Source organism: Aethalodelphis obliquidens, unplaced genomic scaffold (assembly GCF_003676395.1).
Source record: "Aethalodelphis obliquidens isolate GAN/ISIS:26980383/991018 unplaced genomic scaffold, ASM367639v1 scaffold30, whole genome shotgun sequence".
In the NCBI taxonomy this organism is placed as follows: Eukaryota; Metazoa; Chordata; class Mammalia; order Artiodactyla; family Delphinidae; genus Aethalodelphis; species Aethalodelphis obliquidens.
Window position 1 is genome coordinate 7,206,993 of NW_020837974.1, and position 24,782 is coordinate 7,231,774.

The 24,782-nt window shown below is 50.9% G+C and overlaps 2 protein-coding genes and 3 long non-coding RNA genes across 6 annotated transcripts; 2 read left to right on the forward strand and 3 right to left on the reverse strand.

Annotated features, from left to right (window-relative positions):
• Positions 1-1,810: 1,810 nt before the first annotated feature.
• CLDN15 (claudin 15) lies at positions 1,811-7,324 on the reverse strand. Its single transcript, XM_027126053.1, has 5 exons — positions 7,108-7,324; positions 4,211-4,375; positions 3,117-3,198; positions 2,910-3,026; positions 1,811-2,828 (listed from the first exon to the last, which is right to left on the reverse strand). Exons 1-5 carry the CDS (start codon positions 7,322-7,324, stop codon positions 2,702-2,704), a joined length of 708 nt encoding a protein of 235 aa, XP_026981854.1. The 3' UTR covers positions 1,811-2,701.
• Positions 2,821-9,254, forward strand: LOC113630530 (uncharacterized). The gene is made up of 3 exons (XR_003436999.1): positions 2,821-3,001; positions 3,952-4,065; positions 7,091-9,254. It is a non-coding gene; the product is annotated as an uncharacterized LOC113630530 (long non-coding RNA).
• Positions 9,255-9,381: 127 nt separating this feature from the next.
• Positions 9,382-13,101, reverse strand: FIS1 (fission, mitochondrial 1). The gene is made up of 5 exons (XM_027126052.1): positions 12,939-13,101; positions 11,954-12,086; positions 10,524-10,600; positions 10,031-10,136; positions 9,382-9,695 (listed from the first exon to the last, which is right to left on the reverse strand). The coding sequence occupies exons 1-5, from the start codon at positions 12,981-12,983 to the stop codon at positions 9,598-9,600; spliced, it is 459 nt and encodes a 152-aa protein (XP_026981853.1). The 5' UTR covers positions 12,984-13,101; the 3' UTR covers positions 9,382-9,597.
• Positions 13,102-13,212: 111 nt separating this feature from the next.
• LOC113630532 (uncharacterized) lies at positions 13,213-16,955 on the forward strand. Of its 2 annotated transcripts, none has more exons than XR_003437001.1 (3): positions 13,213-13,377; positions 13,726-13,976; positions 16,134-16,955. It is a non-coding gene; the product is annotated as an uncharacterized LOC113630532 (long non-coding RNA). The 2 variants fall into 2 exon arrangements; XR_003437000.1 differs by having other exon boundaries at positions 13,894-13,976.
• An 828-nt stretch (positions 16,956-17,783) lies between these two features.
• LOC113630533 (uncharacterized) lies at positions 17,784-19,237 on the reverse strand. Its single transcript, XR_003437002.1, has 2 exons — positions 18,676-19,237; positions 17,784-18,016 (listed from the first exon to the last, which is right to left on the reverse strand). It is a non-coding gene; the product is annotated as an uncharacterized LOC113630533 (long non-coding RNA).
• Positions 19,238-24,782: the final 5,545 nt, after the last annotated feature.

Below are 24,782 nucleotides of genomic sequence, written 5' to 3' on the forward strand. Positions count from 1 at the left end.
CTGAGTCAGCACAATCTCTTTGGATTATTTCCTAAATTTACTGACTTTGTTTCCTATTTTGTTGCTATAAAAAGAATCACAGAGGTTCTGCTTGCTGTAAGATTTGTCTACTCAGTGACACACTCAGTCTTCCCCCACTGACCTTGATAGGACAGAGCCAGACCCCAGGGGCTCCTGATGCTCTGATGCTGATTGGGTCCCCAAGTCATTCATTGAACTTCTCTAGGAAAGATCTCCAGAACCCCATTTGAAACCTTAACTCCTCAAGGGAAACCTTGAGCAATTTTTGCCAGCTCCTGTGTACTAGTGGAGACTTGGTCCCCACCTTGGGAAACACCTTGGTCTTTGGGGAATCTACACTATGCCAAAGCTTCTAGAGGCTAGAAGCTTCTAGATCCAGTGTCATGTGGTAGGGCAGCACAGACTCTTCCTGGGCCCGCAGGGGCAGAAGAGGTTAATGCTAGGATCTGGAAGGCTGAAGACTGGGGCGCTCCCACCTAAAGACCTCAATGAGCTTTAAATTTAATTGACAAGGATTAGGGACTTCCCTGGTGGTGCGGTGGTTAAGACTCTGCACTCCCAACGCAGGGGGCCTGGGTTCAGTCCCTGGTTAGGGAACTAGATCCCACATGCATGCCACAACTAGGAGTTTGCATGCCACAACTAAGGAGCCCATGTGCCGCAACTAAGGAGCCCATGTGCTGCAACTAAGGAGCCCATGAGCTGCAACTAAAGAGACCACTTGCCGCAACTAAGACCTGGCACAACTAACTAACTAACTAACTAAAATATTATTAATAATAATAATTGACATGGATTAGTTTGGAGAGCCAGGGATTCTGGGAAACAGGCCATTTGGGTCTTCAGTCTCAGACCTTGGGCCCACTACTTACTAATTACTGTACTACCAATTATTACTAGCTTGGACAGGTCACTTTGCCTCTTTGACTCTGTTACAGCCACCTCCCAGAAATTGTGAGGATTAAATGAGACCGTACCAAGCCCAGTGCCTGGCGTCTGGTAAGTACTCAGCTGTTGACATCATTGCCCAAGACCTAAAGCAGTTTGTTGCTGAGTTTCTCATAGCTAGTTCCTCAAAAACTGGAAGATTCCTGGAGTAGCCTTAGCACCTTGCCTATTACATGGTAACTAGCTGTCTGCATTTCTGTTTGCTCCCAGCCTGTGAGTTCTCTGAGGGCAGGGCCCCGGTCTTGCTGCTGTAGCTTCTAGCAAAGAAGAAAATAGTGTTGAAAACGGTACATGTGTCTATGAGTCTGTTTCTGTTTTGTAGATAGTTCATTTGTGCCTTATTTTATTGTGGTTTTCTTTGTTTGTTTTTTGTGGTTTTTTTGCGGTACGCGGGCCTCTCACTGCTGTGGCCTCTCCCGCTGCGGAGCACAGGCTCCGGACGCGCAGGCTCAGTGGCCATGGCTCACGGGCCCAGCCACTCCGCGGCATGTGGGATCTTCCCGGACCGGGGCACGAACCCATGTCCCCTGCATCGGCAGGCGGACTCTCAACCACTGCTCCACCAGGGAAGCCCTGGAAGTTATTATTTTTTAAAATAAATTTATTTATTTATTTATTTTTGGCTGAGTTGGGTCTTTGTTGCTGCGCACGGGCTTTCTCTAGTTGTGGCGAGTGGGGGCTACTCTTCATTGTGGTGCGCGGGCTTCTCATTGCGGTGGCTTCTCTTGTTGTGGAGCACGGGCTCTAGGCACGCGGGCTTCAGTAGTTGTGGCTCGTGGGCTGTAGAGCGCAGGCTTAGTAGTTGTGGCGCACAGGCTTAGCTGCTCCGCGGCATGTGGGATCTTCCCGGACCGTGGCTTGAACCCGTGTCCCCTGCATTAGCAGGCGGATTCTTAACTGCGTCACCAGGGAAGTCCCTCTGGAAGTTATTGAACCGTCCTCAGAAAACTATACTTGCACCAGGCCTGGTTGATTTGACACAGTTTCAAAGGGCTTGTCAGTTTCTGATATCCACTCTCAGGCCCAGGTAAAGAAACTCTGCTCTAGACCAACTGTCTCCTTGTACAGCTGTGAGAAAGGTCTGGCCAGAGGGTATCTCTGCTATTCCGGTTCCTAGAGCTGGATATTCCTTATCTGCTCCTTGATGGCCCTTATCGGTAGTTGTGACAGTGCCACAGTCTAGAAATCACCTGCCACTCCTCGCCTCTTCTGCTGGATGGGACAGTCCAAAGGCGATGGAGATGAGAACAGGTGACAGCCTGGGGTCCAGGAACTGAGGCGGCACCCAGGGTCCCTTGCTGGGCCAGCTGCCTCATGACACCTTCAACCCCTGAACAGTTCGCAATACAAATTTATTTATGCAAGTATTTATACAGACCACAAACACTCGGGGACGCCTCCGCCCCCTTAACGGCCCAGAACCCAGACTCAGAAGGTTAAGAGGGGTCCAGCCTCAGGGGCCAGAGGTGAGTTCTCAGGAAGCTTGTTCTTGGCCTGAGAGGATCCAGGGGGCCAGACGAAAGAGGCGTGACCCGGGCGGAGCTCCAACAGGGAAGGCGGAGCCTGAGGTCAGAGCTGGGCGCGGCTTCCGGGCACGGGGCGGAGCCTGAAGCGTGGCTTGGCCCTGAGCTTGTTACCGCGAGCAGGGTCCTGCGCCTGCAGCCCCGGGTTTACGGGGACCCCTCTCCACTGGGGGCAGTGGGAAGGGAATAGGGTCCACAGGCCAGGCCACCTACACGTAAGCGTTTTTCCCGTACTTGCCAAAGCTGCTGTCGCCTTCTTCATCCGAGGCCGAGGTGGGCAGGCGGGCAGCGAGGCTTTTGGCGGGCATTGCCGGGGCCTTGTACGGAAGCCGGATGCTGGCAGGGGAGAGAACCCGGGTCAGAGGGAGATGCAGCCCTCGCCCCGCGCCCCGCCCCTCGCGGCACGCCCTCCCTTACCTGACGCCTTGGTCCTGGTTCCGAGAGCCGCAGCAGTTGGAGAAGAGGCAGATGCCACCCAGGATGGCGAGCAGGGAGGCGCTCCAGCCCAGGTAGAGGGCGGGGCCCAGCTCGTACCTGGGGACAAGGACGATGAGCAGGTGGTGCTAGCTCAGGGTGGGGCAGAGGCCCACCCACTACCCCCGTGGGTGGGGCTCCCACACTCACTTGGTTCCGGGGTACAAGGGGTCGAAAAAGTCCCGGGTGATGTGGAAGGCGTACCAGGAGATGGTCACAATCCCACAGACACCTGGGGGAGAGAGAGGAGAACCGCACTAGGCCCTGTGGAGGAAGGGCGGCCCGGAGAGCAGGACGTGGGCCTCAAGTCCAAGAGCAAGTTTCACTGGATCCCTTTCGTTTCCCCTCTCCAGCTCATGACTCTTCCGTTTCCTATGTTTCCTACGTCAACTGCAGGCTGCTCGATCCAGCCCCCAGGACCCTACCGCAGCCCACCTCTCCTGTGGTCTCCACTCTGCTCCTCAGCCCCTCTTCCCCCTGTTTATCCCCGATCTGCCCTGGCATTCCTACCTCTAGCGCCTGGACCACAGTTTCCTCGCTGGGAATCTGCTCATCCAAGTCCTCCCCATCCTCAAAAGCCCAAGCAGTCTTCCCCATCAGCCCTGCCTGCCCTGACCCCCCTTTCCTTGGCCTCCTAGAGCCCTCAGCGCTGTGCCAGGTCTTCACCGCTCGGTGCATGAAGGCCTGAAGCCAGCCGGGCCCCCGGACAATAGGTCCAGCCTGGCCGCCCCCTGGGGCTTGTCTTCCAGCAAGCCACCTGGCCTTTCTGAGCCTGTTTCCACATCTGGAGAACAGGACAAGACCTGCCCTGCCTCACAGGCTTGTTGTGAGCTGATGTGTGCAGAAATGTTTTGCAAATTGAAAAGGGATGGTGACTCACATGGTACTGTTATTGTGTACAGCGTGTGTGTGTGTGTGTGTGTGTGTGTGTGTGTGTGTGTGCGCGCGCGCGCACGCATGTCCTAACTCTGGTCTTCCCATCCAGGCTGTAAGCTCTGGAGGGCAGAAACTCTCACCTTTGGAGTCCCTCCCACTGCCTGGCTCCTAGTGCGGGCTCAAGAAACATTGCTGATGGACTGATTTGTAACCAAGGGATCTGGTGAGTATGGGTGAGAGTGGGGTGAGCTGGGAGAGAGGGCAGGTGTCAATGCAAAGGGGAAGGTGAGGCAACCCTGCAGTCTGGGCCACGGGCCACCCCACCCCCACCACGGCACAGCGTCCCCCCATCACTTGCCCCCAATTACCAGCCAGTATGTTTAGGGCCCCTGCGGTGGCCGCCAGCTTGGTTTTCCTGGAGGGCTCCAAATCCCCAATGTTCGTGCAGCGCAGCCCCACCATGCCTAGGAAGAGGCCCAGGAAGCCCAGGAAGATGGCGGTGATCATGAGCGCGCGGCAGGCCTGGATGTACCCTAGGGAGGTGGGACACAGCCATGGGTCCCGGAGCCGGCCCCTTCCCCTCCATCTGCTCTCCCGGCTACGACAGGCAGCCCCTTATACAATCTGCTCAGGCCTCAGTCCCTAAAAGCCCTCAAGTCCTCTCCCTGTCCTTCAGGCCCCATCCAGACTAAGGGGTCAGGCCGAGGGGTCACACGCCCCTCCATCCCAGGAGCTCACCTCAGTGCCAACGAGGCTCAGCGCCGCCTGACCCTCCCGCCTGCGCAGGCGCACTTCGCCTCTACCTCCATTACAGGGCTTCTCCTTGGCGCCACTGACACTTTGGCCGGATAATGCTTTGTTCTGGGGGCATTCTCTGCATTGTAGGACGTTTAGCAGCATCCTTGGCCTCTGCCCACTAGGCACCAGTAGCAATCCCCCCAAACAGGACAATCAAAATGTTTAGACATCGTCAAAAAATCACCCCTGGTTGAGAACCGCCGTGCTCTGCTGGGTATTACAGACACTGCACCCAAGCACCCCCTCCCTCTCCCCACATCTACTAGGTCCCATTTAGTGCCCAGCGCAGTGCCCGACATCCTGAACTGAGCCTCTTCCTGGAGTGACCGATAGGGGGCAGCAGTGACCTATGGGTCACTGGGTAAAGGGCAGTTTCTTATCTGGAACGTGGGATACCTGGGCCTAGGACCAATCCAGGTCAGTCTAGCGCACATGCTTTCAGTGCCTGTTTCCCCTTTCTCAAACTCCAAGAAAAAGGCTGCTCCCTTTCTGGCCCCCCCTTCCTCCTTCTCTGTCTTTGATAGTTGCCAAGCACTCCCAAGGACCTTGCACCCCTTTACCGGGTGGGGCAGTGCCACCTGTGTTGAAGGGGAAAGGCTGGGTCCCTGCCAGGAGGATGTGAAGCGGCCCAGAGTTGGGGAGCAGGGAAGAGCGACAGAGTTCTCTGGGAGCATTTTCTTATTCCCAGCCGCTCCTTCCGGAGTTCCCACCTTCTCCCCATCCATCCAGCCAGCCATCCCCACCTGGGGCAGACCAGCTCCGGATCCTCAGGTAGCTCTCGTAGACAAAGAGAGATTATTGAAGGGCCCATAAGAGCATGGGCTGGGTGGCTGCGAGGTGAATAATTGATAGGAACCTTCCCAGGACCAGAACCAGCCTGGGAAGGAAGTATCAGCGGGCTCGTGATACACACGAGTCTGGATTCCAGCCCCCCTACCACCTGTGTGGCTCTGGGCAGGACACCTTGCAGTCTTCCAGTTTCTGGAAGATGAGGTTACTAACACTGCCAACAGCGGGGCTGTTATCAGCACTGAAATGGCGCATGTGAAGCGTGCGGCACAATGCCTGGAACCTCAGCCTGGGCAGCTGCGCTCTCTGCCCTCCCGCTCAGCACACCCTCGCACCCCTGTCTTTCATTGTCTTTCGTGCACACTCACGAGAGGTTTCAAGCAGCAGCCCAAGTTGGGGCCCCTCCTTACACCATGGTGTGGTTGAGGGGTAAGTCAGGGGGTGGCCAGGGCTGCTGAGTGGCTGCCGCCAATGTCTGTTCTGGCCACCCAGCGTTCTGGGTGTCTGGCCCAGACTGTACTCAACTTTTACAGAGGGCTTTTTTCCGGGGGGGGGGGCGGGCATCCTGGATGGGATGAGAGCATGAAGCCCCTGTAGCTGCCTCAGGAGATTCTGGTAATAGTGGGGGCACGAGAGACCCACCTGGACTCCCTAACAGCTCAGAGCACCTTTGACATACACGGGGGCAATTTCGTGGCATGCTGACCTCGGCTCTTTCCCCTACCACCTGGCCCCTGCAGCAAGGGGCCTGGAAAAGCATGACGCCTCGTGAGCACCCAGTGAGGGCACGGGAGCTGCACTGCACAGGGCTTCTTGTCATCCCCTCTTGGCCTGGCGAGGGGCCGACTGAAGGACTCCTGGGGGACAATGCGGGTGCTACTCATAGGTGAGCAGGGAGCAGGACGATGCTTCAGCCACCACGGAGGAACTTTCTGGGTCAAAAGAGCTGTAGGCTCCAGCCCGCCAAGAAGCTCAAAAAAGTACGTTGACCCAAGAACCCCAAGCACATATACACACACACCCCTGCTTACAGTGGACACTGAGATGTGCAAGAGGACTCCCTTTAAAACAGTCCTTTAGAACTCACCATGGAGGTGAGACCAATGCTCCAGTGGAAGCCTGGCGAAGCTACGGAGACTTTTAAGTATCTCACCCCCCAAGAATCCAAGATGAGGTTTCCTCTTCACCCCACGAGCCCCAGCACTCCCACCCTGAAACTGAAATGCTGAATTTGATTGAGCGAATATAGATGCTCACATCACATTAACATTTTGCGCATTTTATCGCATATAATCCTCACGACCACCCGGTGAACCAGTGCCATTATGACCGTAATCTTACAGATGGGTCAAATGCAGCTCATTTTGTCACCTGCCCGGGGCACAGAGCTAGTCAAAGGCAGGTGCTGAAGCCGGCACTCTGGCCCCAGTGCCTGCACTTGTAGCCACAAAGACAGGGTCAAGTCAGAGCAGGGGGCCACGTGTGGTGAGGCCTCCACCGCAGTTCCAGAGGGCTGCCCCCGGCACTCCCGGCTTCAGGAACTCAGGTCTCCCAGCTGGATTGGGCCTCCCGTATCTGTATGGCGCCCAAGGTCAGACCGCAGGCAGCACCCACCCTTGCCGGGGTCTCTCCAACCTCCCGCCTCCCTCTGCTCCCCTCAGCTCTCCCCACCCCGTACCAGAGAGGGCCAGCATGGACGGAAACTCCCAGCAGTTGTAGACTCCAAGGGAGTCGGTGGCACAGCTGTACCAGAGGTTCTCGAAGATGGTGCTGGTGGTGATGACGTTCCCGTGCACGGTGGACACTCGCCAGCTGCTGTGTGTCAGGGTCACCCCTAGCATCAGCAGCCCCAGGGCTGCGATGAAGAAGCCGAAGATCTCCACAGCCACCGACATGGTGGGACACAGGCCCCGGGAGGAGCCTGGGGCCCCAGAGAAGGGGAGGGGCTGAGCCCCAGGGGAACTTGAAGGGGCTTTGGCTAAGGACGGCGGTTAAGGCAGGCTGGGGAGAGAGAGGGAGGCAGCCTGCAGCCTCTGCCTCTTCCTTGGCCCAGGTCTGTCTCTGGTTGGTCTCTTCCCTCTCTCTGGGTCTCTCCGCTTCCCTGCAGGTCGGTCAGAGGAGTGAGACAAGAGTGCACGGCAGCTGTTGAAGAGGAGATGGACGGAATAAACGAAACGGGCCAAAAGTCCACCCCTCCCCCACGTCTCTGGGCTGCCCTGGGCTCCCCGCCCCACGAGGGTGTGGGGAGAGGACTTACCGGGGAGGGACTAATGGATGCCGCCAAGGAAGGGTTCCCACGGGAGGCACTGGGAGCCGAGGGGAAGCATCCGCCTCTGACTCAGCTTTCATCGGGGGCCAGAGAATGGAGTAAGAGGGACAAGAGACAGAGACGGAGACTGACCACAGGCAGGTCCCCTGCACCTTTCAGTGGGGAAGGGCCAAGGGAGCGGAGCCACCCTCTCTGAATGTTGGTGAGAACAATTCAGGAAACTCAAAGAGCTAGGGCTTGAGGCGTTGAGTCTCCAAGGAAGATGAAGGTCGAAAAGGGGATGGGGAATCTGGGAGAAACCCATGGCTCTGGAATCCAACCAACCTGGATTCAAACCAGGTCCATCATTTACCAAAGGGATGTGGGCATGAAGTTTGAGCCCCTTGAGCTTGTTTCCGATTCTGTGAACTAGAACTACTACTTCTCACTTCACAAGAATCGTGACTACAGATCAAAGCTCCCCGCAAGTATGAATCGCTCGATACTCGACACTTGGTGAATGCCCTGGGTCTGGGCGCCCAAGGGCCAGGGTGAGGCCAAAGGAGGTTGCTTTCCCCCAAACTTCAACTTCCTGAACTTGAAGTTCCCCCCTTGTCGGGATGATCTTTGACTCTCGGCAAGAAGCTGGATCTTGCTGCTAAGGGGCCTCAAGGGGGATAAATCACAAGCCCGGGACGTGATCCTCTGATAAACTAAAAAGCAAAGAGTTATCAGAACTGTCACCAGCTCTATTAATTATGAGAGATTAGAAACCTCTGGGTCCCCACCCCAAACCGAGGCTGAGCACCTGGCCCGGCACAGACGGTCTCAGTTCCTGCCCCAAGGCCACGGCTGGGGCAGCTCTGGTTCTCTTCTGGCAAGTGAGGCTGGGGCTCAGTCCAAGGGGCCCGTCCTACACCCAGGCGGTCACATGGGCATCACTGCGCTGAGGTGTAGTCCCCCATCCCCTCCTCCCCGTGTCAGGCTCCTCTGTGCTCCCCCGGGCGCCTCCGCCCCAATCCCCCCCAAGCTGGGCTGAGGAACGAGAAGTATGCAGTGAAGCAACGCAGTGAGGCAAGGCAGGCCCGTGCTGAGCCTGGCACCGGCCGGGTGTTGGGCAAAGCAGGCTGTGTGGGGACTGGGTCCCGACCTTCCTTCTGCAACTGGGATGTCCTGGGTTCCTGACCTCTCCCAAGACCTCTGCCGACTCCACGCCAAATGCCCATTTCCTTCCCCCAACCAGTGGCCCCTCTCCTCTAAGGAGTGGGATTGGGGGGAGGAAGGGGAGGGCGCAGGAAGACAAAGGGAGGGAAGGGTGGAGGTTTTGGAGGAAACTGAGTGGGGGCCCCCCTGGTGTGGAAAACTCCACACGCTGAGAGGCAGCTGAGTGGGTCAGAGGCGATGGTGTCCCTTCAGCTCTGCCCTTTCCGCCTCTGGTCACTGCTTTTTCTCAGGATTCTACATCCGGGCAAAGGGCACGCCCCTATGCTGCCTGCCACTGCTCAAGGACGTGGCTGGGCTGGGCTGGGCGGGGTGGGGGCGGGGAGAGGAAGCGTGTAGGGGCTGGGCAGCTCAGCGGACAAAGGAGAACCCCACACCAGCCTGGGGGGCAGGAGTAGGAGGGCACAGAGAGGGAAGGCCCATGCATGACCCCCACCCCTGGGCCCAACAGAACCTGCCCCTTCCTCAACACAGACACAGAGGTTCCCAAGCCAAAGCCCAATTTTATTTACACTCATCCCAAAACACATGATTTGGGGCTAGGGGACAGGTCCCAGGGGAGAGGAGGTTGAAGGTCACAGAGGACAGTGACAGGTGCAGAAGAAGAAAGGGATGGTGAGGATGGGTGGGCCTCTCTTCCAGTGTCCTCCATGGGCTCCACGTGTCTGTCCCCAGGCAGAGGCAGAGACGCCATCTCGTTCAGGATTTGGACTTGGATACAGCAAGTCCGATGAGTCCAGCCAGTCCCGCCACGCCCAGAGCCATGCCTCCAACAATGGCCATGCCCACTAGACCATCTGGGGAGAGGAAAAGGGAGACCGTCACGAGTCCAAAAACCTAGTCCCCGCAGGGACCTCGGCCACCATCTTGCTGCCCGCCGCTCCTCAACAGAGGATGTGCCTCTGTATCTGGAGTCATGGGGTAAGGGACCCCTGAGGGATGGAGAAAGAAGGGGGTTTGGAGAGGAACTGCTTGGAAGGCACCATCTGAAGAGAGACCAGAGGGCCCAGGCACGAGGGAAGGAGGAGGACTTAACAGTTGAGAGGCACCTGGGGATGCTGGGGGCCAGGGAGACACGAGGGTGGGGAGTGGACAGAGACGGAGGGAGAAGGGCAGAGAGGACGGCCTTCACCTTTCTTCATGGCCTTGTCGATGAGCTGTTCCAGTTCCTTGGCCTGGTTGTTCTGCGGCTCTGTCTGCAGCAGCCCTCGCACGTACTTTAGGGCTTTTTCATATTCCTACACTCAAGGAGAATGACACACCCCCCTCAGAATTCTATCCCTCCTCCTACCCATCAGAAGGGCCTTCCCTCCGCTGGCCCCAGGGCTCTTCCCTCTACCTCCACCCCCTCCCTCCCTCCAGCCCCACCCAGTGGAATAGAGTCCACAAACCACCCCAACTGTGTGGGGTTGATAAGCCAAGGGAGATAACAGCCCAAGGCTTGGGGCTGCACCCCACTGCTGACGTCACACTGCTCCCCACACCCTCGGCACCGGATCCTCTGTCTCTCACCTTCCCTCAGCATCCTGCTATCACCCTGCACCTCTGTGACGTGGGAGAGAGAGACGAGAGGGAGCTCGGCCACCCAGGCGGGGTGGAAGGGCTGAAGGAGCTCTCCGCCTTACCTTGAGCCGGTAGTTGCCCACAGCCAGGTAGAAGACATAATCCCGCTGCTCCTCTTTGCTCCCTTTGGGCAGCAGCTCTAGGGAGGGGGGGAGGGAAGAGGGTAAAAACCCCTTCTCTCCCTTCCTAGTGCCTGTGTCCCAGAGACCCCCTCCACTCCCTGAATACCTATAAGATCCTGGGAGAAAGTCACTGTCCTGAGCCTCCATTTCGGCTCCGGTCACTCCGGGCTTCCCAGCCAGAGCTCTGGGGCAGCATGAACCCCAGCTGCCCCAATGCCCCAGTATCCACACCCCGGTATCAACACTACGGTCAACTTTGGTTCATCCAAGTGAACTGAAAGGAAATCAAGGCACCAGAGAAGCCAAAAGGCATCTCTACTCAGCTGTGGCATCTGCTGTGTATTTTAACTGCAGCAGCTTGCTGACCAGAATTGTGTTCAAAATCAGTTTGCGCTCCTTCCCCCTTTAAAAAAACAGCTCCAAACTCACCTTCAGTCACCCCTCCCTGAAAGACCCCACCTGACTCTTAGTTCAGTGACTTCCCAGAGGCTCATGTGTTCAGTTGTACTCTGCATTAGAATTTGCTGCTAAGTGGTTTTGCAGGTGTTTACACATCTTCCCAAGTGTCTGTACTGTCTCCTCAACTAGACTGGCAATGTTTAGAGACCAATTCTACAGCTGTGCCCTGCTGTAGAGGAAACCTGAGAAATAGACAAATGGAGGCGGAGATGATTTGCATTAAGGAAGAGTCTTACTTTTATGGATTTGCAACAGGCATCCTTGGCTAGTACAGTGCTTGCTTATACACCATTACTTGACCAAGAGAAAGGGGGTACAGAGAAATTTAAAGGTCAAGTATTGTGGCCTCTGAAAAATGGTGACCCATCCAAAACCAGCAGCAAATAGGATTCTGATCATAAAAGCACCATGTGCTCACAGGTTTTGGGAACCGTCTTCTGTACTTCTTCCACACCCACCCCCCCCACAAAAGGTTTTCAACAAAAGCTGCTAAATAAGCAACACGGTGGGGGTGGGGGGCAAAGAGCATGGGACTGGGACACACAAGCAGGAGCTTCTAGTCCCAATTCAGCCATAAATCAACCAGCTGTGTGACCCGAGACAAGTCACTTTCCTTACGTCTAGACTACCAGATCACCAAAGTCCAGTGGGGACTGACATGCTATGACTCTGTCTGGCAAAACCATCATCGATGAGCTGGCAAGCCAAAAGTACAGTGGAAGTCAGGCTAAGTATAGCCCTTATTTTACAGTGCGTTTACTGGTAAATAACTGTGAGGTGACTGCACTGTGAGGTCCCATGCTGAAAAAGGATCCCCGAACTTGAGATGGAGGGAGTGAGCCAGGCCAACAGTGGTTGAGGACGATGGCAGTTGGGAAGGGGAGAGCTGGGGAGCCAGCCTAGCACCTCACCCTCCAGCAGAGCAAGGCCTTTACGGATGTCATCGTTGTATTTGCTTCGCACCAGGCACCAGGCATATTCAAACTGCGTGCTCTTGGACACTGAGCCTGCTGCCTTCTCAGACTGAAATTTCTTTTCAAACTTCTGCCATAGGAGAGGAGAGGAGTCATTTAGAGGTGAAGGGAGCAAGCCACACTGTAGCAGGACCTGGGTGTCCCTTTCCCCGTTACTCTGCATCTTCCCCTCTGCCACATTTCCCTTGCGGGTCTTGGGGTCTGGTACCCCAGGTTCTGCCATCTCCATCTCTGGGACCCAGGCATTCTGGTTCTTAGTGGCGGGCTGTCTTGGCCCCCTTCTGCTTCCCTCCCCCTAGTGGTACCGACTGGAGATGCCACCTGCTGGCGGCTCCAGGCACCGCTCCCGGAGCAGCTGACCCCGAAAGGCTGAACAGTAAACACGCTGTCAGAACTGCTCAACAACAGCCCACGCAGTCCCTCGTCGGAGACTGCTTCTCCCATCCCCACCCTGCCGATCTGGACCCTTTCTTATCTGAAAAACGGGAATAAAAATAGTGCCTACCTCCTACCAGAGCTACAAAGATTGAGATCTCCCCTGAAAGGTCATTAGCACCGTGCCGGACTGTGACTAATATATGAAAGTTTAAGGTGGTCATTGTGTTCCCCCTGCCACTTTAGGAGCACTGAAAATCGGGTGCCCGCACCCTGACCTCCTAGCTCCTGCATGCACTCAGCACCCGTCAAACTCCAGGCCCCCAGGCTGAGGCGTGGTGGCGCAGGAAACTACATCTCCCATTAGCCTTCGGGGCAAACTGGAACCTCTGGGCAGGAGCCGGACGCTGCAGGGGCTGCCGGGAGCCGTAGTTCGACTTCCCTAGGCAAAGCTGATGCTGGGAAGAGGGTTTGGCCCCTACCCGGGCTCTCCTCAGGGCCCGCCCTTCCGAATCTTCCTTTTCCCTCCCTTAGGGCCGGGCCTCACCAGTAGGTCCTCCACAGACACCAACTCGTTCAGCACGGCCTCCATGGCCGCCGGCCCCGCAATGCTCACAACTCAGACGCTACTGTGCCACCTTCTCCATGGCCCACTGACCGGGGCGGAGAGTTACTTCCGGCGCCCGGCGGAAGCGGGATCGCCCTCCGCTGCGCAGAGCCAATCGCTTCACGTAGCCGCCGCGAGCCCGCCCCCACCCCGTCCCCCGCGCCGCCGCCGCGGAGCACCGGGGATCACTGATGCGCATGCTCCAACAGGTCCTTCTCGTTCGCCCACGGGTCGCAGGCCGCACCCGGTGCCGGACCTGTCTTCAAGCCCGTCTTCCCGGGTACCCTGCGTGTGCCTCCGTGTATGGAGGCTGCCTCACTAAACTCTGAGACTATGTCTTGGTGGTTAGCCCCCAGACTGAAAACAGCGAAAAGAGAAGGTGGGGAACTGGGCATGAATCCCATAATTTTAGGAACCAGTATAACCCTCCCTCGCTCCCCCGCGCCCCAGTTCTCCCCTCCCAGATATCTAGGACCCTAGAGGCTACGTGATTTTTCAGTGCCTGCAAGAAAATCATAACTAGTACCAGGGTTTCCAGGGCCCCGGCTGACTCTTATAATGCAAGAGGAAAGAGAACAGATATGTTAACTATACACCCAGGACTGGAATACATAATAATGGGGGATGCTATCAATGGGAATTTAAAGAAAAGCGGTTGCCACTGCTTGCAGAGAGGGTCCAGTCTTCTAAATATTATTTAATAAAGCATCCTCTGGGTGTACCCAAGGGGGAAAGGCCTGCCATGTGGGGTCATGGACGATAAGGAGCTTGGCAGTGAGAAGCAACAAAGCATGGAAAGGGGAAATGCTGCACGCCACTCTGGCATCTGTGTTCTGTACAGTGATGGGACTGGGTAGGTAGTGATTTTCAAATTTCTTTTTACCTTGACCCACAGTGCTCCAGTACACATGTGAATGTAAGTTCCATGAGAGCAGAGACTGTATCTTGTTTATCTGCATCTCCAGCTCCAAGCACAAGGTAAATGTTCCAGAAATATTCGTTGAATAAACAGGAAGTAAAGCCGACAGTAGTAATGACGGCAGGGCAAGTGCAGGGGATTGTCATCCAAACACCTTTCACATTTGCAAGACCCCTTGATTTTTTTTTTCTTTCCTCATAATAGCCTTGTGAGTTAAGTTGGCAAGTTATTCTTCTCTATTTGGCTTGGACAGTTGAAATTATTGTGATATGAGCTCAGTAAACTTCGAGAGAAACCTCAGTTTAGGGAACTGACTCCATAAGAGTCAAGGAGAAAAATTCACATTCATTCAAAGATGTATTGAGCTGCTACTTTTGGCTGGGCTTTGAGGTAAGCAGAGAGGGTAAAAAGATGTACAGAATACGAAGCAGATGGGTGAAAACAGGACCGAGCACAAAGGGCAGCTACTAGCAAGGCAGGGAATATAAGAAAGCCAAAAGGGCATTATTTCTATCAGGATGTTACTTCCTTCGGGTGGCCTGCTGCCCCTTATCCATGTTTGTATCTGTTGCAGTTCTTGGCACAGGCCTGGCACGTGGCAAGAGCTCCATCAGGGTTTGTTAAATGTATATTTGTGGGGGAAAAGGAATGCCTTACTCACATGGCTCAGTTCTGTGCCAGTGAAGACATCCTAAGTCTGAGTTTGTGTTTCTCTGGTCTAGTTAGCATAGCCATCCACCCTGGATCACAGGGATAAGAAATAGTGCCTGTTAATTTTACATCCAAATTATGTTTCTCCATCTTCTTCAAGCAGCATCCAAATGCAAACCATTGTCATCTCTGCCTTGGGAGACACTGACAGTCAGCTCACTGGTCCCCTGCATTCATTCTTGCCCCGTTACTGTCAGTTTACCACCCAGCAGTCAGAGGGACCTTATAAAAACACAATTCTCAATTTATCTGGAACCCTTTAATGCCTTCTCATTGTCCTTAGAATAAAGGCCAAAATCTTGTAGCGAAGCCTAGAAGGTCCTCTCAAGTCTGCTCTGTGCTTACCTCTCTGCCTCATCTCTCCATCACTGCCTCTCTCTGTTAGGCCTTCTTTGAGTTCTGAAACCCCCAGTGGCCACAGGCCCTCTGCACATGCAGTCCCCTCTATCTGGAACATCTTTCCCCTCTCCCTTTGTTTATATGGCTCATTCATTCATCCATTCATTCATGACTTAATTCATTCAACAAATACTCATTGAGCACCTGCTATGTGCCGGGCACTGTTTAAGTGCTAGGGATCAGTGCCGAATAAAGTTCTTGTTCTCATGGAACTTGCATTTTAGTGGGGAAAACAGAAAAAATACTTGAACAAGTAAATACCTAAAAACACAATAATGGCAGGAGTTGAAAATGCTCTGAAAACAAATAAAGCAGGGGAAAGGGATTGTGAAAGAAGAGGATACTATTGGAGGAGAGCTCAAAGAAGCCCACCCTGGAGAGGTGACACCTGGGCAGAGAACTGAAGGGCGTGAATGAGCCATGCAGGTAAATGGCGGAAGAGCATTCCAAGCAGACAAATAGGCAGGTGCAAAAGCCTTAAGGAAGGAACGCACACGGGTTGTTGAGAAAATGAGGGCAGAGAGGTAGCCAGGGGCAGATCATGTAAGGCCTTGTAGACTCTGGGAAGGAATCTGGATTTAATTTGATGAGTGATGGGAAAACACTGGAGGGTTTTGGGCAACACAGTGAAATGATCCATCATAAAGGGATCCCTCTGGTGGCTGCTGTGGTGGCCCAGGCAAGAGGCAGTGGTGACCTGGTCTACCGCCGCAGCAGTGGGGGAGAAGGGGTTCAGGGTATATGGTCAGAAGGGAGAGTCAGCAGGCTCTGCTGATGGATCGGATGTGTGAGAGGGAGGTAGGGTGACAGATAGGTTTGTGCCCTGAGTGACCTGGTGAGCTCCTACTGACCCTCAGTTCTAAGCGCTAAGGCTCTTCCTTAGGGAAGGCCTTCCCTGGCATCCAGACTAGGTGAGGTCTCCTGTAGAGACGCAGAGCATTACCAGTCCTACATTTCCAGAATATAAAACGATAACCCGCTCCTTCCTTTCTTAGTTTGCCCTGTGTTTTTGTGAGCCACACAAGTATTGGTTTGGGTATGGTAATAACATCTGCCAGGAGCCAGAGACTTTATTCTGCTCTCGTCTCTTCTTTTCCCCCATAAAGGAATGCTCACACATGACCTGTGGTCCAAAATCATACCAGGAAGGTATGAGCTCCATTTGATCCATAAGGAAACAGAGGCTCAAAAAGCTTAAGTCATCTGCCCAAGGTCACAGAGCTAGAAGTGGAGGAGCTGGGATTCAAACCCGAGTCCTGCTTCAGCTTCCGCGATGAAGAGTCAGTTAAAGAATAAATAGAAAGAAAGGATATGACACGTTTGTAAGTACTCTCTAGTTTTTCATCTTTAAAAAATGTAGGTGTAAATTTGTAATTTTTTGGTTTTGCATGGTAGAGGACTTCCCTTAAGCAGTAGATGAATGAGGAAGGAAAAATTCAGATTAATTCAAAACAGGCAAAACAATCCTGATAAACCATTTTTTTAGTAAAATACGGTAGTAAAATTGACAACAAAACCCCCCAAACCACCACCAGTGCTGCTGAGATTGTTGTAAAACTGGTTTCTGCCTCTTGGCAAGCGGCCTGTATTTTTAGTTCACACTATGTGTTAGTTTTTAATTATTGTGTGATGAGCTGATAAATGCCACCCTCCTGTACTAGACTGGAAGCGACAGGAGGGCAGGGTCTGTCTATCTTGCTCATCTTATGCTCCTGGAGCTCAATGCCTAGCGCCAGTAGATACTCAATTTGTAACTGTTGCATAAATGGATATTGTTGTTGCCATGATTAACTTTTTGGAAGAGAATCAGGCAATATATAGTAAGAGCTATAAGATAAAATATTATTTAACTAGTAATCTACTCCTGTGAGGAAAAAATATTCAACAAAAGCCAAAAAAAGAGAAGAAAGAAAGAAAAGACATGAAGATATTCATTCCTTAAAGAAGATGTGGTACATATATACAACGGAATATTACTCAACCATAAAAAGGAACGAAATTGGGTCATTTGTAGTGACGTGGATGGACCTGGAGACTGTCATATAGAGTGAAGTAAGTCAGAAAGAGAAAAATATCGTATATTAACACATATCTGTGGAATCTAGAAAAATGGTACAGATGAACTGGTTTGCAAGGCAGAAATAGAGACACAGATGTAGAGAACAAATGTATGGACACCAAGGGGGGAAAGCGGCGGGGGGATGGGGGTGGTGGTGGGATGAATTGGGAGATTGGGATTGACATGTATACACTAATATGTGTAAAATAGGTAACTAATAAGAACCTGCTGGGCTTCCCTGGTGGCGCAGTGGTTGAGAGTCTGCCTGCCGATGCAGGGGACACGGGTTCGTGCCCCGGTCCGGGAGGATCCCACATGCCGTGGAGCGGCTGGGCCCGTGAGCCATGGCCGCTGAGCCTGCGCGTCCGGAGCCTGTGCTCCGCAACGGGAGAGGCCACAACAGTGAGAGGCCCGCGTACCGCAAAAAAAAAAAAAAAAAAAGCCTGCTGTATAAAAAAGAAAATAAAAAAAAAAAAAAGAGATGAATACCTCTGATCTAGGAATTCCACTGCCAGCTATTCATCAGTGAGAAACTTGCACAGGGGTAAAAAACCCTCAAACTGGAAACAACCCAAATACCTTTTATATGAATTTAAGAATGAATACTTTATGGTATATACACATAGAAATGAATATAGAACACTGAAAATGAATGAAGTACAGACACATTTATCAACATGGTAAATCTAAAAAAATGTAATGCTGAATAAAGAAAATTTATTAAAAAAAAAAGATATTCATTCCTGCATATCTGCGAAGGTAGACAAACCAAAAAAGCACCAAGGAATGGTTTTATTAAATGATGGCGCACCAATATTACGTTACATCAATGTAATAATAAACAGCCTTAAAGTTATAGTCATCTGGATTCTAGGTCTGTGGCCGATAATACTCAAAACAAAACAAAGTATGTACTTCTCAAATTCAGTCCTGTGAGTGGGCAGAAAAGAAACGGACATTTTTTGTTGGTGGAACTAAAACCTAGAAGTGGTACTTGGTGGCGGATTCCCTCCCTTGACTACACCAGAAATTGGAGCTTGTTCTGGACAAGATGCTGGCCTTACAGCATCTTGTCAGTGGTCAGCCCAGGAGAAGTTCTCAGCAAACACCCACTAAACAGGGTTCCACTACTTGTGTTCTTCCAATCTTCAGTGATCTGTCTCTTCTACTTCCCACTTTCATCTACTATTTAATTAGTTAGGAAGTGCTATCAACCGCAAATTGATTTATTCATCCATCCAACCAACATTTGTTAAGGGTCTACTGTGTACCAGGCACCCTTCTAAGTGCCGGGTAAGAGAAATGAACTAAACAGACATAGTCCTTCCCCCATGTAAGTTACATCTTAGTGGAAGAGAAAAGACAGCTAACGAATAAATACATAGGCAGAGGTGATCTCTGCCTCCATTCTGTCGCCATTCTCTAACAGCCTAAACGTGTTTTCCTCCTCCAACCCAGCCTGGCTGCCAGCTGCATTTTAAAGTGCAAATCAGACTTATCGTCTCCTGATTAAAATACCGTCTAGACTACTCAGGACATTGTTTAAATTTCTTATGCATACGAAGCCCTTCAGGATCGCCTCTGCTTACCTCTCCAGCTTCATCTCCAGGCACCCACGCACCCTGCACACGGAGAGTGTTCGTGGGACGGCCACCTTTCTTTCATCCGGAATGTTCTCCAACCGGAGATCTCCATCCACCAAACACCTGAGCCCCTACGTGGCCCGCAACTAGCAGCCGGGCTCAGGGCCGTTACCCTCCGGGACATCTTTCTTCTATCCGGCCTCCGCGCCTCCAGCCCCTAGGAGGTACAGCATTTATCACCCAGTCCTACAATCCTTTATGTGGACAGGGGCCGTGTCTTGTTCATCTCTCTGCCAAAGGGCAGACACCCAAGAATCGTTCGTGGGGTGAATGAAAGAGTAACGGCAGGCGTTCTAAAAAAGACGCTAAGAACCTCGGAGACGTTTGCACTTCCGGGTGGCGGTTCGGTCGGCACCCGAAGATGGGAGAAGTGGGTACAGGCACCTCCTCAGGGGCTGCTCTAGGAGAAGTGCTCGGTGATCCGGAGGATCCGGGGAGCCCCGAGGGGGAAGAGCGCGGCGTCTGCCTCTGCGCAGTAGTCGCCCTCCGTAGGGAGGCGGAGCCGAGAGAAGCCTGGGGCGGGGCGCGGGAGGGGCGGGGCGCGGGAGGGGCGGGGCGCGGGACGACTGAGAGGTGGAGGCGGCGGTGCCGAGGCCTGGGAGCCTCGAACCTCATAACTCGCCCTTGTGCCCCGGGCTGAATGAAGTCCTACTTGCTAACCCATGCCCCAGCGAGGCCCACTGTAAATTAAAATTTACCTGTTGCCTCCTTTAGAGGCTGTCTTGGCTCGAAAGTATGTGATGAGTGCACACAACGTGCCCATGAATCACCTGGGATCTTGTTAAAAGTGCAGAGTCAGATTCAGGAGGTTTAGGGTTAGGCCCAAGATGTTGGGTTTCTAATAAGCTCCCAGAGGACGTTGCTGTGGATTCTCCAACACACTTTGAGGAGCAAGGGTGTGAAACAGTGGGTTTTTTGGTTTTTTTGGGCTTTTTTGGCTGCATTGGGTCTTCGTTGCTGCGCGCGGGCTTTCTCTAGTTGCTGCGAGCGGGGGCTACTCTTCCTTGCGGTGCGTGGGCTTCTCATTGCGGTGGCTTCTCTTGTTGCAGAACACGGGGCTCTAGGTGCATGGGCTTCAGTAGTTGTGGCGCGGGAGCTCAGTAGTTGTGGCTCACGGGCTTTAGAGCGCAGGCTCAGTAATTGTGGCTCACGGGCTTAGTTGCTCCTTGGCATGTGGGATTCTCCCCGACCAGGGATCGAACCCATGTCCCCTGAATTGGCAGGCACATTCTTAACCTCTGTGCCACCAGGGAAGTCCCGAAACAGTGGTTCTTAAATTCGGTCCCCCAGATTAGCAGCATGGGCATCACCTGAGAATTGTTTAGAAATGTGAATTATCGAGCCCGGCTCCACACCTGCGGAATTAGGATATCTGGTGATAGAGCCCAGCAGTCGGTATTTTTACAAATGCTGTAGGTGGTTCCGATGAACGCTGGAGTTTGAGAACCACTGGACAGCGGAAAAGTCAAATTGAGCCTCATTTCTCTATAGACTTGTGACTGTGATCAATTTGCCTTATATCTAGTTAAGCTTCAGTTTCATCAGCTGAAAAATCAGGATGAAAATACGAATGCCTTCCTAGTGGATCTGTTATGAGGAGGGAACATGAGATAATGATTGTAAAGCACTTGGCACACATAATAAACATTTTATAATAGTTATCAGAGCCTAGAGAGCTTAGAATAATTTCACTAGTGTGACAGGGGCAGAAAAAGACTTTAAAAGAAATGAGGAATGGGGGGAGGTGTGGTAAGCATATGGAGAAATGACTTTACTCTTTCAGGCCACTAAAGTGGAAAAGACAGGGCAGCAGTGGTAGTTACCACAGCAATGTTATCTCTCAGCCATGGTGATTATCCATAAAGCCATTCATTTAGACAATGAATAATTTCATTTAATTTATTTGGAGTGCCTCTTCCAAATGATTGCGTTTCAGAGGGCAATAACAGACAAAGTCCCCCCCCCCCCCCGGCAAACAACAGATGTACCTTAAACTATTTAGGTGTGATTTTCCTACTTGTCTGTTCTGGGAATGACATCGCCTTTGCTGTTTACCACTTTGGTCTTAGGATTTGGAAAAGGGAAGGAGGCAAAAATCAGAAAGAGGCAAGAGAAATTTCTGGATCAGTGAGTTTTTATTCAGCAATGAATTCCAGCTGCCAGAAGAAGAAGTAGAATATCTAGTTGGAGGGAAACCTTCCCAACACATTTTACATTTCATCAGCACATTTTATCAGCATTACCCTGATACCAAAACCAGCCAAGGACACCACAAAAAAAGAAAACTACAGGCCAATATCCTTGATGAACATAGATTCTAAAATCCTCAACAAAATATTAGTAAACTGAAGCCAGCAATACATTAAAAGGATCATAGACCGTGATCAAGAGGGATTTATTCCAGGGATGCACAGACGGTTCAACATCCAGAAATCAATCAACAAGATACATCACGTTAACAAAATGAAGGATAAAAATCATATCATCATCTCAATAGATGCATAGAAAGCATTTGACAAAGTTCAACACCCATTTATCATAAAACTCTAACAGAGTGAGTATTGAGGGAACATACCTCAACATAAGAAAGCCTGTATATATGAAAAACCCACAGCTAAAATCATACTCAAAGGTGAAAAGCTGAAAGCTTGTTTTCTTTTTCTTTTTTTAAAGTGAATGGTTTTTATTATTTTTTAAAATATATTAATTTAATTTATTTATTTGGTTGTGCCAGGTCTTAGTTGCAGCTCGCGGGCTCCTTAGTTGTGGCATGCAAAGTCTTAATTGTGGCAGTGGGATCTAGTTCCCTGACCAGGGATCGAACTCAGGCCCCCTGCTTTGGGAGCACAGAGTCTTAACCACTGTGCCACTAGGGAAGTCCCTGAAAGCTTGTTTTCTAAGATCAGGAATAAGACAAGGCCACTTTGGCCACTTTTATTCAATGGTACGGAGATTCCTCAAAAAATTAGGAATAGAAGTACCATGTGACCCTTCTATCTCCACTTCTGGGTATTTATCTGAAGAACACAAAAACGCTAATTCAAAATGCTATCTGCACCTCTGTGTTCATTGCAGCAGTATTTACAATAGCCAAGATATGGGGGAATGGATAAAGAAGATGTGATACATACACAATGGAATACTACCAGCTGTAAAAAAAAGAATGAAATCCTGCCATTTTCGGCAACATAGATGGACATTGAAGGCATGCTAAGTGAAATAAGTCAGTCATATATAAAAAGAAAGATACACTGTCCACATATTCTCATCAGTAGGACCCTTTATGGTCATCTGAAGGCTTTACTTTGTCTATTTCCAGGCCCACAACTGCTGAACTGCCTTTTTCTGTATAGTTTGCCAGGATTATCTGAACAGCAGGGAGTGTAACAAATTGGCACATTATAGGAGTGAAAACGTTTTATACATTTAAATCATTAAACCCTTATCTCTATTCTCTTGATCTTGACCAACAACATGCCACGGAGCTTACACGGCTATAGGGAAAATAAAAGGACTGCATCTCTCTAAAGATGGGAAGCCCCAGTCTGGACATAGGGCTTTTGTTTTCAAAGAAATCAGGTCAATTATCAGAGGACCTATCTGGTTAACATGGAATTTGTTTTAAAATGATAATGCTTTCATTAGGGTAGTTGAGAAATAATACTTTCACTAAACTTTTGAATCACTCTCCGCCTGCTGAAGACCTAGGGTATAACTTCCTCATATCTTACGTCATCTATTTCTTCTATAATCTCAGTCCCAGGCTCACCGCCTGTGTAAGACTCACTCTTCCTGTTGGGTCTCTCTTTTACTCTCATGCTACAACCACAATCGCAGCACTTATGACACCAGATGTGTGGGGTTTTCCCACACCGAGCAATTCTCTGTGACACCAGCTGGGTGTCCTACCATTCAATTCAGTTCTGACGCTAGAGTTAGCACAGACCCTGCAGGTGACAGGCTCAGTCCCACAAGACTGGCCCCCCCAACTTTAGATGCCAGTCTCGAGTGATAGTTCCCCAGTTTACCTGTAACTCCTGTCTGACTTGGCTACAAACTGAAGGTTCCCATGAGCATCCCTCCTTGGATTCGACTCTGCTAGAACAGCTCACAGAACACAGGCAAACACCTTTACCGGTTTATTATATAATAAAGAATACAGCCAGATGAGAAGATACGTAAGTTGAGGTCTGGAGGGGTCCTGAGCTCAGGAGTTTCTGTTCCCTTTGAGTTGGGGGTGCACCACCCTCCTGGCACATGGACTTGTGCATTAACCCAGCAGCTCTGTGAACCCCAAACATTTGGGATTTTTAGCGAGGCGTCCTCACGTAGGCATGATGGGTCATTAACTCCACTTCCAGCCCATCTCCCCTCTCTGGAGAATGAGGGTGGGGCTGAAAATTCTAGGCTTCTCATCATGTCTTGGTCTTTCTGGTAACAAGCCTCTCCTTCAGGAACCCACCAAGAGTCATCCTATTAGAACTAAAGACGCTCCTATCACTCAGGAAATTCCAAGGGATTTAGGAACCCTGTGTCAGGAACCAGGGTCGAGCACCAAACATCAGAACAAAAGATGCTCCTACGCTCCTAGTGCTTTTATTAAGAAATTACAAGGGTTTTAGGAGCTCTGTGCCAGGAATAGGGGGCAGAGACCGATACATTTATTTTCTATTATTTCACACTCCCCTAAACAATACTAGCATGATATTAAAAATAATCCAATTTATTGAATATACTAGATTATTATTCCGATTTCTCACTTACATTGCTTTATTTTCCTGGTTGCTACACTTTAATTTCACACATGAATTCAAACTAATTAGTGTATGAGGAGAGTATTATGGCAGATCTTTCACTGAAAGTTGTGAGTTTTTTTCTTTTTTTTTAAAGTGTGTAGTTTTATCACTTTCAAGTACTGTAAATTGACCTGGGTTAGTATTAATTAATAAAAACCCTTGAGGGTCATTTTGTAATAGGAATGTTCTTTACTAAAGTAGTGACTATTTGTAGATAAATCAGTATGAAAAAAGATGCTTGGAAGTTGTCAGCTCACTTAAATAATTTAATTATTCCCTTGAAACCTGTGTAGTATAGTGAGAAGGCACCATCAATTTCTGATAACCTGGGGAAATAGGAGGAGGTGACATAGGTCACATTTACTTTAAGATAGTAATTAAACAAAACATGATGCAAAGTATATTTTTACATGTAAATGTTTTTCATTAAAGCATTCATTGTTTTTACACATGCATTCACACATTCATTGTTCTATAGACATTATTCAAAAGTATAAAACACCCTTTTTTAATTTCATTTATTCAATAAACTATGCATGATTCATGCAAAATGATCGTTAGTTTCAAGCCTTTTTCAGTGATTTCCTCCTCATAAGTATGAACTTACACAATGATAGAGCAACAAAATTAGCTGCTTTGACACCTACTGTTGAAGAAAGCAAAAATATTTATTGCAGGGCAGGGGTAGGTAAAAGATTTCTAACCATAATCTACCAAGAGCTGCAGGAATTATTCATACCCTGAGCTAAATAGCCACAATCAGTATTCTTGTTAAGTGAAGTTTCATATGTAAAACACCTTTTAAAACACAAGTACAAGGAGTTCCTGGGCAGTCCGGTGGTTAGGATTCGGTGCTTTCACTGCTGAGGCCTGGGTTTGATCCCTGGTCGCGGAACTAAGATCCTGCAGGCCACTTGGCCAAATAAATAAATAAATAAAAATAAAACACAAGTACAATAGTTTGAAAACCAAAATATTTTTTAAAATTTCATAAATTGCTTGACAAAGAAATAGCCATGCTTCTAATAGTTAGAATAGTTTGCTATCTGTTTTGAGCTGAGCTCTGTTTTTTTTTTTTTGTCTGATTGTGCCCGTTGCGGTACGCGGGCTTCTCACTGCTGTGGCCTCTCCCGTTGCGGAGCACAGGCTCCGGACGCGCAGGCTCAGCGGCCATGGCGCACGGGCCCAGCCGCTCCGCGGCATGTGGGACCTTCCCGGACCGGGGCACGAACCCGTGTCCCCTGCATCGGCAGGCGG